This window comes from Talpa occidentalis, unplaced genomic scaffold (assembly GCF_014898055.3).
Source record: "Talpa occidentalis isolate TD23 unplaced genomic scaffold, MPIMG_talOcc4v2.1 talOcc4.4, whole genome shotgun sequence".
Taxonomy (NCBI): Eukaryota; Metazoa; Chordata; class Mammalia; order Eulipotyphla; family Talpidae; genus Talpa; species Talpa occidentalis.
In genome coordinates, this window is record NW_023604295.1 from 77,310,193 (window position 1) to 77,324,058 (window position 13,866).

At 42.8% G+C, this 13,866-nt stretch overlaps 2 protein-coding genes across 6 annotated transcripts in view; one reads left to right on the forward strand and one right to left on the reverse strand.

Moving 5' to 3' along the window:
- Nucleotides 1-7,487, reverse strand: part of LRRIQ4 (leucine rich repeats and IQ motif containing 4) — a 37,657-nt gene extending 30,170 nt beyond the window's left edge. Inside the window, exon 1 of the mRNA XM_037526644.2 lies at nt 7,229-7,487. The gene's annotated coding sequence lies outside the window, so the exon portion shown is untranslated. The remainder of the gene's footprint in view (nt 1-7,228) is intronic.
- Nucleotides 7,488-7,777: 290 nt separating this feature from the next.
- The window catches only part of LRRC34 (leucine rich repeat containing 34), a 33,641-nt gene continuing 27,552 nt past the window's right edge, over nt 7,778-13,866 (forward strand). For 3 of the 5 annotated variants that reach the window (XM_037525723.2, XM_037525726.2, XM_037525728.2), the window contains exon 1: nt 7,778-7,922. In XM_037525723.2, the coding sequence (XP_037381620.1) occupies nt 7,820-7,922 (103 nt within the window). In that variant the 5' untranslated portion in view covers nt 7,778-7,819. Of the gene's footprint in view, nt 7,923-8,980; nt 9,034-13,866 lie in introns of all 5 variants that reach the window. The other 2 variants (XM_037525724.2, XM_037525725.2) reach the window with 1 other exon arrangement.

Below are 13,866 nucleotides of genomic sequence, written 5' to 3' on the forward strand. Positions count from 1 at the left end.
GGATTTTTGGTTGGCATTTGTTGTCTTGGAGTTTGTTGACTATGTCCCTCCATTCTCTCCTTGCCCGTAGTGTTTCTTCAGAGAAGTCTGATGTCAGCCTGATTGGTTTTCCTTTGCATGTTATCTGTTTCTTCCCTCTTGTCAGCTTCATTATTTTTTCCTTGTCTTGGATTCTTTGGAGCTTTACTACTATATGTCTTGCTGTATTTTTCCTTTCATCATGGAAGTTCGGTGTTTTTCTTGTTTCTTGTATGTCTATTTTCAGCTCCTTCTTCATGTTTGGGGAGTTGTCTTCAATTATTTCCTTGAATATTTTCTCTGTTTCTAGGTCTCTCTCCTCTCATTCTGGGATTCCTGTAACTCTTATATTTCCTTTTCTTAGGGAGGCCAATAGTTCATGAAGTCTTTCTTCATTCTTTTTCATTTGTACTTCTCTCTCCTTTTCTATTTTGGTTCTTTTTATTTCTGTGCCTTTTTTTTTTTTTAATAGAGGCATGTTTTATTTATTTATTTATTTGTTTGTTTGTTTTGTTTATACATGCACTGGGTACAGTCAGAAGCACGGGAGGGTGAGAGAATTCACCAGAGCCAGAGCGGGGAGCAGAACAGGCAGAAGGACCGAAGTACACTGCTGAGGGGAGCAGCGGGTGGCAGGAGAGGTCTGCGCGCCATGTGGGACCCTCCTCTGGTGGCCGGGGAGCAGCCGGGGATCGAACCGGCGCTGCAGAGGCCGCGGGCAGCCTTGCAACCCAGCGCTCAACCGCTGCGCCACCGGGGAGGCCCTATTTCTGTGCCTTTGAGAACTTATTTGTTCTTCCATTTCATCTATTGTGCTTTCCATTGCTTTTCCCAGACTTCTTTAGCTCCTCCATTAATGCTTTGATCTCCTGCATTTCTTTCACTTTTTTCTTTAAGGACTCAATTTCATTCTTCTGATCATTGATTATTTTTCCCATATCATTTTTGACTTTTTTCAGTTTTTTAATCATGGCAATTTTAAATTATCGGGAAGGCTCAGAAGTTCCTCCAAGTCACTGTTGTTGCAATCTGGTAGGCGATTTTCTTTTTGTGGTATGTCCTTTCTCTGAGGGCTTGCTTGGTTGCTTGTAGTTTTTCTTCTCCCTGCTGCTTGTTTTCTGATTTGTCCTGTGTGTTGGGATACTGTGTCATTGGTGTTGACCAGCATCTCTTTGGTGAGCTCCTTCTGGGATGTGGGAAGCTCTGACAGTTTTGGTGAGGTCCAAATAGGAGCCTTCCTGTCTCAAGATGGCATGTCTGGGGGATACACCCCTGTGCACACTGTCTGCTCTAGTAGTGGCTGGATCCCCCTCTGAGCTCCATCTTGTGATGGTGAGGGTTCCGGCTCCTGCGGGGCTTCAGCTCACCTCTGACTATGGGGACAGCCCTCTCTCAGTTATACACAGTTTTGGTGAGTTCCAGACAGGACCCTCCCTGTCTCAAAATGGTGAGTCTAGAGGTAACTCCCCTGTGCATGTGGTGTGCCCTGGAGGTGGCTGAATCCCGCTCTGGGCTCCATCTCATGGCAGTCACTAGGGCCCAGCTCCTGCAGGGTTCAGCTCACCTCTGACTGTGGGGATAGCCCTTTCTCACTTCCACACAGTTTTTTCTATTTACAGATTTAATGTTATTCCAATAAAAATCTTAATGACATTATTCAAAGAAATAGAACAAATATTGATGAAATTCATATAGAACCACAAAAAGCCTCGAATAGCCAAAGCTCTCCTGACTAAAAAAGAAGGAGAATGGAGGTATCACACTCTCAGACTTCTAATTATACTACAAAGTCATAATAATTAAAACTGTATGGGACTGGAACAAAAAAATAGACACACAGACCAATGGAATCAAATAGAAAACCCAGAAAATAAACCTACATATCTGTGGACAACAAATCTTTGACAAAGGAGCAAAAAATATGCAATGGAATAAGGACAGTTTGTTCAATAAATGGTGCTGGGAAAATTGTACTGCAATAAGCAAAAGAATGAAGCTAGACTACTACCTCACACCATGAACAAAAACCAACTCAAAAATGGATAAAAGAATTAGACATAAGACCTGAAACCATAAAATATATAGTAGAAAATATAGGCAAAACACTACATGACATACCACTCATTTTTAAAGACACATTCCCCAAAACAAGAAAGCGATAGAAAAGATGAATAGCTGGGACTACATCAACCTAAAAAAAGCTTCTGTATGGCAAAAGAGACATTAACCAAAACAGAGAGACAACTTACTGATTGGGAGAAAATTTTTGCACACAGTACTATGTATAAAGGACTGATCACAAGGATATACAAAGAGCTGATGTGACTCAACAAAAATAAAGTAAACCAACGGTCAAAAAATGGACAAAAGAGCTAAAAAGTCACTTCTCCAGAGAGGAAATGCAAATGACCAACAGATACATGAAAATATGTCCAACATCACTTGTAATCGGGGAAATGCAAATCAAAACCACAATGAGAGAGTACCTTATACCAGTGAAAATGGTACATATTAAAAAAAAAAACAGGCAACAACAAATGTTAGTGAGGATGTGGAGAAAAAGTAACTCTGTTACACTGCTGGTGGGAGTGCAAACTGGTCCAACTACTATGGAAGGATGTGTGGAGTTTCCTCAAACCACTAAAAATGGAGCTTCCATATGACCCAGCAATTCGACTCTTAGAAATCTACCCAAAGGACACAAAACTTTAATTCAAAAGGACACCTGCACCTCTATGTTTATTGCAGCACTTCTTACAATATGAAAGCTATGGAAACAACCCAAATGCCCCAAAATAGATGACTGGATAAAGAATATGTGATACACACACACACACACACACACACACACACACACACACAATGGAATATTATTCAGCAATCAAAAAGATAAACTCATGGATGGAGCTAGAAGGGATTATGCTCAGTGAAATAAGCCAGAAAAAAAAATATTGGCTGGTTTCACTTATAGGAAGAATATAGAGGAAACAAATACAAGATCAGGAATAAATTAATTACAATAAATTAAAAAAATGTCAGGCAACTATAAGTCAGAGACATTTTGCAGGGAAGGGGAAGGAACAGGGATCAAAATAGGGGAGGGAAGAGCACAGGGACTATGGTGATGGGTCACAGGTGAATTGGTGGGAATTCTACAGGGACTATACCAGAGGGGAGAAAGCATACATTGTACAAAAAGGAAGAATAATGTAAAATATGAATATATATTTTAAAAACCTTATTTTTGCACAGTTCTCTTGTCCACCTGTGACTATAGAGTTGCCTCTGTGTTTCTTTCTCCTTTCCTAATAAACCTGTCCTTTAAAATGCTTTTTTTAAAAAAGGTGACTATTTCCATTTATTCTATTTCCAGGAAGGGCACAGAGATTGCAAAAGATCATTGCCTTCACCCTAATACTGAGAAAGCACTGGTCTAAAATATCTCATTTTCCCTTAAAGTCACCAAAGAGTGGTGGACATTAAAAGGCCAAAATAATTAAATTTTAGAGATGGACTAAACATTCTTAAATAAATTAGAGACTAGAGGACACTTTCATGCTTGGTGGTATTTGCAAGTTTGGGGTCTGGCAGATAGAGAAGCAAACCTCCCAAGGGCATAGGTAAAGAGACTTCTGGGACAAAGAAAAAGCAATCCAATTTTCACAGCTTTGAGTGAGCTAGCATGGTGGTTTGGAGTATAGAGGAACCTCAAAGTCTATACTCCCACCAGCTGGTTCTCTCCCATGAGACTTGGGCTTAGACCCCACAGTGTAGCTAAGGGCAAAAGCTGAAATTCCTAAGTAAGATATTTGAAATTTTAGTGAATTGAGAGGAATTAAATCTGCAATCAGAAAGAAGTTCTGTCCATGAATGAAATCAATAGTGTTAAGCTGTCACTAGTCTCCAAATTGATCTATTGTTCCAATGCAGTCTGAGTCAAAATCTCAGCAAGCTTTTTTTTTTTCCCTTTTTCTGATATATTGACAAGCGAGTTCTAAAACATGCAAAGGACCAATTGCAAAAGATGATTTGAATAATAACAAAATTGCAGACTTACACCACTAGATTAATAAATGTTATAAACTTAAGATGTTAATATTGTACTATGCAGGGCTTGGTAATGCCAACACCAGGCACAGATGCCCGAAGCCCAAGGGGTTAGGCAGAGAAAACTATGATATGACGTTGGTCAGCTCGACTGTAGCATCTTTAACCTGTCTTCTGGAATGGGGGCTTTTCAGCTGGAGTACAGGGCCTCTCATTCACCTCAGAAGCCCAGTCCTACAGAGGGGGTGTGTTTCCAGCCCCACACTTAATATACTCCTCTGTGCAGCACAATAGTATTGCCACCACAACAGTACTTTCTGTTTCTCCTGACCACCTGTGGAGCCTCAGACAGAGCTTTCAGACATCACTGTGTTCTGTTACTTAAAGAACAAGATTTACTGTGGATTAAATTATGTCCAGAACTAGCATTTCCAATTCTTTTGTCATTTGGTAATCAGACATTAAACTAATCTAATAGTCCCATAGGATGAAATCCCCAGTTTCCTAATACAAACTACCAACAATGCCACTGCTGAAGGCTCCTAGGCAATCCACCGTGTCTAGACTGAGGAGATAATATAAAAAATTGAGATTACCGAGGGCAGTGAGTATTGTATAATACTGTATAATATACAATATATATAGTATAATACAATATTGTATAATAGCTTCTTCTGTTGTAGAGTTAGATTATTGATATTTTTCTTGCTTTTTAAATATGAGCCTGTATTGCTATAAACTTCCTTCAAAGCATTGTTTTAGAACATCTCAGGATATGGTAGCTTGTTTTTCTGATACAGGGTGGCAAGGGGCACTAAAACTGGCCAAGGACACTGCCTAAATTGTTTAGCGGCCTCTCCTGAGTTCTTCAACTGCGCGCACAATTGCAAGACTACCCAGGTTCAGAGAACAATAATAGAATTTATTTAACAAACCAGGGAAAAACAAAGTTACTGAGACTAAAAATGGCCATTTACCTCACCAGAACCAGTGTTCAGTGTTTTAAAGTCCTAACCACAAAGGCTCCCAAGATGGCATCTTCCTGCCACTGAGGACAAAGAGCATGTGGCCGCCAGACTATAACTCAGGATCCAATTCACAAAGACAGCAGAAGACACATCAGGAGACACTCACTAGAGCTGCTGAGATGCCCCAGCACAGCACCAGACAAGCGAGACTTGAAAGAGCAGCTGCAGTGGTCCAACTACCTGACAAATGGCCACACTCACACTGCTCAGTGAAGTGCCTGCCTCCAGGTCTTTGCCTTCTCTGCCAGGCTGTAACAGCAGCAAAACCAGGATCAGTTTCAGTTGCTCCGCTACTTGCAAAGCCTCCGAACATTTCCTCCCGAGGTTGGCTGCTGGAAGCCTCTCCATTTCCTTTGGAGGCGTGTAACAGTCTTCTGGAGGATCTGCATAGTTGGGGCAGAAATCGCTGACCCCAGAATTGCTGAAGATCCAAAAATGCTGAAATCCCAAATGCTGATTCCTGAACACTGAGTTCTAGTGCTGCTTCTGCAGTCCCTTATATTTCTTATCAGAGTCTCCACCCCAAATGAGATACTTTGTTCATATTTTCCCTGGGGCTATCCACCCTCACCAGCACACCCTTTAGGGGGCACCATCTATAACAGTCTTTGGCTTTAGGCACTGGTTACATTTCTATTTTCATTAGTCTCCAGATGCTTTTTGATTTCTTCCTTAATTTCTTTACTGACCCAGCAGTAGTTCAGAAGTATTTTGTTTAGTCTCCAAACGTTTATTCTGGGATTTTCTTTGTGGTTAATTTTCTAGCTTGGTGCCATTGTTATCTGAGAAGATACTTGAAATAATTTCTATTTTCATATAAAATATATGTGTCCCAGCATATGTTCGATTCTTCAGAATGTTCCATGTGCACTTGAAAAGAACTTTCATTCCTTTCTTTGGGGATGAAAAGCTCTGTAAATGTCTGTTAAGTCCATCGGGTCCAACACTTCATTTAAAGGCTTTATTTTCTTGTTAATTTTCTGTCTGGATAATCTGTCCCTTTGTGTCATCAGTGTGGTGAGGTCTCTGATAATAACTGTGTTTTTGTCAATACGTTGTTTTGGGTTTGTTAATGTTGCATTATATAAAATGGGTGCCCCTATGTTAAGTGCATAAATATTAATGAGTTATATTGTCTTGATAAATTATTCCCTTGATCATTATTACAGTGTCTTTGTCCCTAATCACCTTTCCTGACTGATAGTCTACTTTTATCTAACATGAGAATAACAGATCCTGCTTTTATTTCTGCGTTTTTGACTTATAAGAACTTGCTCATAACTTTCTCTTTGTTTTTCTCTTTCAGTTTTAAATGAGTCTCTTGAAAGCACAGTATGGATGGATGAAAAAAAATTTTTTAAAAGATTTATTTATTTATATAAGAACCGGGGCACAAGCCAGATGCACAGGAGGGTGAGAGGATTCACCAGAGCCAGAGCAGGGAACAGAACAGGCAGACGGACCGAAATACATTGCTGAGAGGAGCAGCGGGCGAGACAGGAGAGGTCTGCTTCGCCATGTGGGATTCTCGCCAGCCGGCCGGGATCGAACCAGCACTGCAGAGGCTGAGAACAGCTTCACAGCGCGGCGCTCAGGGGACTCCCAGATGGATGAAAATTTTTAACCCAACCTATCATTCTGTGCCTTTTGGCGAATTTAGGCCATTCACATTTAGGGTGATTATTAATACATAGGGATCACTTACTGTGTTCTGTTTTTTTATTATTATTTTTGATGGTTTTATCTTTCTCTTTCAATTTTTTCTCTCTATTCTTTGATTTGGATGACTTCCCTAGTGTTGCTATCTAATTCTTCATTTGTGTTTGCTTAGTGGTTACCACAGGAGTTATGCCTAACCTACTGTCTAAAAAATTCTTTATGACCAGGTGTCAACTTTCTATTATTTGATTATATATGCTTTCCAATATTTGCTTATATATGCTTCCTCCTCTTTAGTATTTTGTTGACTCATAACATTCTTGTTCATGCTTCTGACTTTCTTTATTCCTATTGTCTATGCCACCCGCTGTTCCCAGCGCCCTGTCCCCCAACAGTTGTGGTTCTTAGAGGATGCGCAGGTTCCACTTGGCTCTGGCACTACTTGTCCCCCAATCATCTAGGCAGCCCCAAAGTACCTGCGCTTCTCCAGGGTGCACCGCAAAGTCCTGTTCTCTGGCCGGCTCACTCGCACCAGTCAGGGTGTACCTCCTCCAAGAAGTATTCCCTGATTTCCCGCCCCTCCACAAGGCTGATCTACACGCCTCCCTATCGCCGCCTTAGCTCCGCGTCCCGTCCGGGCAGGTATTCTCCGCCCCTCGGCTTGGGCCCAGCAGGGCTGGGCACACTTTGGGGGTAGGGGCTGTGTCACAATCGTCTTTGTAGACGGAGCCGCTAGCCAATCAGCAGCGCCTCCGAAGCCGCGCTAACTTCTCCCCGCAGAGGAGCAGGCGCCCTCCCTTTGCGTGCCTTTCATCCCGGGCGGGGGTGACGGGGATCCACTTGGGGCGACCAAGGATTCCGCACAGCACGGGGCAGGGGGTGGGGTTTGCTGCCGGCCGGGCCTTCACGCCCCAGCGCTCGCGCCGCCCCCGGGAAGCCGGGCCCGAAGTGACGCAGTCCGTCCGCGCCCCCGCGCTGCGCGGTGCCTACGTCAGCAGCCGGGGCGGGGTTTGGGGGTGCGCGCGGTCGTCATAACAACGCCGCCGCCCAGGCTGGGGGTAAAGAGCATGCGGAGCACCCCTGAGGAAGCCGCCCGGCCCGAGTCCGGGGCCCCTTGTCCCGTCCCCTCTCCCGCCCCTGCTCTCTCCTCGACTGCGACCGGTGGTTGCGGTAAGAAGCCGGGTGTCCTTCGGGGACGCCTGGTTCGGAGCAAACGCGCGAGCGGCGCCGGGGCCCCAGCTGTCGGGTCGCGCCCGCCGTCCTCGGAACAGCCGCCGGCCAGAGGCGGCGCGGCGGGGGGCGGCCCTGGGAACCGCGGCTGCAGCCTCAGCTTAGGGACGCCCCCAGAGGTGGGCTGGAGGGGACACCCAAGTTCCCCTGAAGGCCCGTCCTTCACGGGATAGAAAATCCTCGACCCTTTGCTCGGAGGGTCTCGGAGAAGGAGCCCGGGAGCGCTTCTGGACCTGCTCTTTGTGGCAGCTCCGGAGAGCGGGGTCCTGGTGAGCAAGTCTGGGGCTCCTGCTGACTTGCCGCCTCTGCGTGACTGACTTCTGCGCGCATGAATTCTCTCTAGCAAATGAAATACAGCCTGCCTGTCCCTGCTCTTTAATCTCGCCCCCCCCGAACCCCTGTTTTCCATTTGGGATGCTTGCTTTAAAGTATGTGCTTCTAGATAAGGAGCTGCACCAGAAGCCGGTCGTGTGTATTCCTCCCTGCACGCGCGACAGAGGCGGTTAGGGCTCCCGCCAGCCCGAGGGGGAGTTTAAGTGTCTTGTTCAGTCATACAAATGATTCTGGAGACGCACCCAAGTCTGACAATCCACCCTGGGATATTTTGTTCTCGAATAGGAGGGTATAGGGAACAGCCTCCAAAAGAGCCCTTTCTCTAAATATTTTTAAATGTTACTAGGTGGAAATTATTTGGAATCCAGGGGTTAGGTGTGGATGAAAATGAAATTTGGGTGAGGTTCTAAACACATTGTCCCGCATAGCTAGCGTTTACAATTTGAAGACTGATTTGTTATTTTTCTCTTATGTGACTACAGTAGGGAAATAAATATTTGCACCATAAAATCTTAGCTTACAGTAGTATTTAAGTGAATTTTAAATTCAGCAGAAAAACAAATAATTTTAAAATGATCAGTCCGTGGTAGTTACGGGACTATTCATGTAACTATTCTTATGTTTAGCCTATACTCTAAGACTCCTTCATGTCTTCACAAAAACAGGAGCTGTAAGTCTGACATTTCTGCATTCCCAGATGTGATGCTGTCAGCTGAAGGTAGGCAGTGACTCAGATTCTCTCTTTTTTTTTAAAGATTTATTTATTTATTTATACAAGAACCGGGGTGCAGGCCAGATGCGCGGGAGAGTGAGAGGATTCACCAGTGACAGAGCAGGGAGCAGAACAGGCAGACTGGCAAAATACACTGCTGGGGGGAGCAGCGGACGCGCCAGGAGAGTTCTGCCAGGCCATGTGGGACCCTGGATGGCCAGCCTGGGTAGAACCGGCGCTGTAGACGCTGCGGACAGCTTCACAGCCCGGCGCTCAACCGCCTGCGCCACCAGCAGAAGCCCCCTCACCTCTTTTCAACACAGAAAATGGTAGTAGCCAGAAAGAAGCCCAGAGCAGCCAACTTTCAACTTCTGTTTGAGATCTTGTCTTTGAGATCTACTTTCTGCTGTGTGTATTTCCCTGGATGCTAAATTGCATCTGGGGAATAGATTGCATTCCTATGGTCACAGCAATCTGGGAAATGGCTAATCTTACCCTCCATCCCCTCCAGAATCAATAATTTGAAGTCTGTGCACCTCTGCATTTTAAGTGTCTTCAGTATATAGATAGGGCTCTGTCTAACTTGATTTTATTCAACATTACTCAAACTTACTTGACAATAAATCCCATTCTGCTTAGAACATCTTTAATCATCTTGTAGATTAGCATTCTACAGAACACATGTGGCCTTTGTTATATTGAGGTATGTTTCAGCTATCCCCAGTTTTTTAAGCGTCTTTATGTTAAATCGATGTTGAATGTTAAACCCTTTCTCTACATCTACTGATATGATCGTATGATTTTTTCATCTTTTGTTGATGTGGTGAATTGCATTGATTCATTTTTGGATATTCAGATAAGTAGTATCTTTATTTTTGATTGTCTCCAGGTATTTTTTAGTTTCTTTTTTGATTTTTTTCAAATCGAAATTTTTAGTTCTCAGTTTCCACATATTAGAGATTTCACCTGCTTTCTTTTTGTTGTTGATTTCTAGCTTGATACCACTGTGACCAGGGAAGATACTTGATACAATTTCAATCTTAATGAATTTCTTGTCACTGTGACCCAGTCATGTGGTCTATCCTGGAGATGTTCCTTCCATGTGCCCTTAAGTGTACTCAGTTTTCTTGTGGTGCAGTGTACTATAAATGTTAAGCCTATGTGGTCTGATTCCTCATAAGACTATTGTTTTCTTGTTTATTTTTTGTGTAGCTGATCTGTCTGTTTGTAAAAATTGAATCCCCCTACTACTGTTATGTTGCCACCAATATCAGTTTTGTTGTTGATAATAGTTGTCTTGGGTCTCCCTGGTGGTGTAGGCAGTTGGGCGCCTCACTATGAAGCTGTCTGGAGCCTCTACAGTGCAGGTTTGATCCTGACCGGCCAGCGAGGGTCCCACATGGCGCGGCAGACTTCTCCTGTCATGCCCGCTACTCCCCTCAGCAGTGCATTTTGTCAGTCTGCCTGTTCTGTTCCCCACTCTGTCTCTGGTGAATCCTCTCACCCTCCCACACATCTGGCCTGTACCCAGTTCTTGTATAAAAATAAATAAATCTTGGGCCTCCCCGGTGGCGCAGCGGTTAAGCACTGGGTTGCGAAGCTGCCCGCAGTCTCTGCAGCACCGGTTCGATCCCCAGCTGCTCCCCGGCCACTGGAGGAGGGTCCTACATGGCACGCAGACCTCTCCTGCCACCCGCTGCTCCCCTCTGCAGTGTACTTCGGTCCTTCTGCCTGTTCTGTTCCCCGCTCTGGCTCTGGTGAACCCTCCCGCGCTTCTGACTGTACCCAGTGCTTGTATAAATAAATAAATAAATCTTTTAAAAAAAAATAAAAATAAATCTTTAAAAAAAATTTAAAAAATTAAAAAAAAAGATAATAGTTGTCATATATTTTGCTGTTCTTTCACTTGGTGCATATATATGTCCATAATGTTATGTCTTAGTAATGTATTGATCCCATAATCATTATATAAAGTCCAACTCTGTCCCTTGTAGCTTTTGTTTAGCTAGAATCCTGTTTTATGGCTGTCCCTGCCTTTTCTGGGGAAGAGGTGGGAGTTCTCTTTGCTTGTAGGATTGTTTTTCAGCCATTTACTTTGAGCCTGTGTTAATCTTTTGAGCTCAGATAAGTCTTCTGGAGATAGCAGACATTTGGGTTTGTTTGTTTGTTTGTTTGCTTTTTTCCTGATCTTACCAGATACTCTGCCTCTGGGTTGTTGAATTCAATCCAGTTACATTTAGGGCGAAAATTGATATATGAGGCTTTGCTACTACCATTTTGTCTCTAGATTTCTGGTTCTATCTATTTCCTGTTTCAGTTTTTGTGGTTGTTGATTTTCTCTTTAAATTAAATAGAAGAGTACTTTTCAACATTTCTTATGTGGAGGCCTTGTGTTGACAAACTACTTCAACTTCTCTTTGTCTGGTAAGCCTTTATTTCTCCCTCATATCTGAAGGTGATTATTTTTTAAAGATTTATTTATTTATACAAGAACTGGGGTATAGGCTAGAGGTGTGGGAGGGTGAGAGAATTCACCAGAGACACAGTGGGGAGCAGAACAGGCAGACAACTGAAAACGCTGCTGAGGGGAGCAGTGAGCAAGACAGGAGAGGTCTGTCACCGCATGTGGGAATCTCCCTGGCAGCCAGGAATGGAACTCGCACAGCGGATGCTGTGGACAGCTCCACAGCGCTGTCCTCAACCCGCTGCACCAATGGGGAGGCCCCTGAAGGTGATTCTTATAGACTATAGTATTCTTGGCTAACAGACAATTTTTGCCTTTAATTTTTTCAGGATGTTATTCCATTCTGCCCTTGCCCACAGAGTTTTCTCATAGGTGTCTGACATAAACCTACTAGGAATACCTTTATTGGTAACCTATTTTTTTCCATATCCGTTTTCAATATTCTTTCTTGGTCTCAAACTCTTGGAAGTTTCATGACTATGTATCTTGGTGTGGGTCTCATTACCCTAAGCTAACCATCTGTTCTTTCTTTTTGCTTTATGGACTTGTATATTTAGTTCCTTCCCCAGGTTAGGAAAGTTTATCTTTATTATTTCTTTGAATAGGTTCTCTGTTTACTTCTTGCTTTCTTCCCCATTCTGGAATACCCATTATCCTTATGTTCCCTTTCCAATGGAGTCTGATAATTCTCAAGATATTTCTTCTTTTTTTAAACTTGATAGTTCTCTTTCTTCTTGATTCATTTGTGCATTATTATTTTCACATAGCAGCTGTAAGATTTGATCCTCAATTTGGTATAATCTGCTTTTATAGTTTTTGCAGAATTTATCTCCTCTACTAGTCTTTTTACATCTTTTATTTTCTTTAAATCCTCAATTTGTATTTTTTTTGGTTAGTTGTATTTCTAAGGACTTTCATTTGTTTTTCTGAGTTTTGTTGTATCTCTCTGCTTAGCTTTTTAGAGTTCTTTTTTTATTGCTTTGACTTGTTTTTCTTCACTTTCACCCATTTCTTTGAATTTCTTTATCATGGTGATTTTTCACTCACTCTATTTAGGAAGATAAAATCTTACATATTATATGGTTGAATTATGGGAGTTGTCCTCTACATGTGGTGTCATATTCCCTTCAGGTCTAAAGTTGCCATGTGGTGTGATTTTTGGTTGGCTCATCTTGCTGTTTTAGATCTCAGCGACTTGAACTACTATCACTTTCCAAAAGTTGGCATTCTGATTTTTATGTAATTTTAGGTATGACACCTAATCTTGCAGCTACTGAGTTGGTGTGAGGGAGGAGTTTGGAGGGGCCAAACCACTGGTCTGAATGGGTAGAGGCAGGCTCTTGTTTGTGGCACTGATGATAGCCCTCCCCTCTGGGATTCCAGACCCAAGATACTACTGTCTTTATGTGTTCTTAGTATCAGTTCCAAAGGTTGGGGGTGGGAGAGTCCAGCACACTGTCATTGTTCCTTTCACTGGGGACCTAGTCTGCTGGGCACATCCTAGCTCCTTTGTATGCATTTCCCCTCAGTCTTCACTATATGCTTCCATGTGTTAGGTTCTCACATCACTGGGGCCACTAGCTGAGTGGTGCCATAGTTTGTACGGCAGCCTCCTACCCTGGACTACAGCCTCCAAGTGTCTCTTTCCAACCATTTCTTGTTTACTGAAGCATGAGTGTATTCTGTGTCCTTTCTGGTGCAGTCTGCCTGGTCTCTACTGTCCAAGAGGTATTCCAGTTTTTTTCCCAAGCCAGTGGGTGCAGTACTGCACGGGTTAATCTAGATAACCCTCTGAGGAGCTACGCAAGGGACTTCCTCTGAAGCCATCTTGTATCCTCTCCACCACACAGATCTTTTTGAGTTAGTTTTTTTATTTCCTCCAGGAAATAACACAAGTGGAATTGCTGTATCATATTTTCTTTTTGATATTGAAGTTTCCAAATGGTTTAAAATTAAGTCTTAAATTTATGTCTTAAATTTAACTTAAAGCTTATTTTAAAAGACTGTAAAGGAAGTTCATTTTCATTTTTAGTATAATTTTCCTCATCTTAAATCTTGCTTTGCAAATTCATTTTGCAATCTGTTTATTTTATATGTTATGGAAATCACTCAGCAAAGTGCATATCTGAAATGGAGAGAATTAGAGAAGCTGACTCCTAAGACGCCAGACTAGTTGAGTAAATCTCCCAGTACAGAAAACAAACACAGACAGTGGTGTGTGATAGTAAGAAAAGTAACAGCTTAGCTTTCATTGCCACCTTCCCCAAAGGACTGGTCCTCACAAAGATGTTTTGAAGTCATGTTAAAAACAGTAAGACCATTAAGGAAAACTGCTAGTATAGTAGAGGAAGATCTCAACTCCTGCTTTGTTTCTG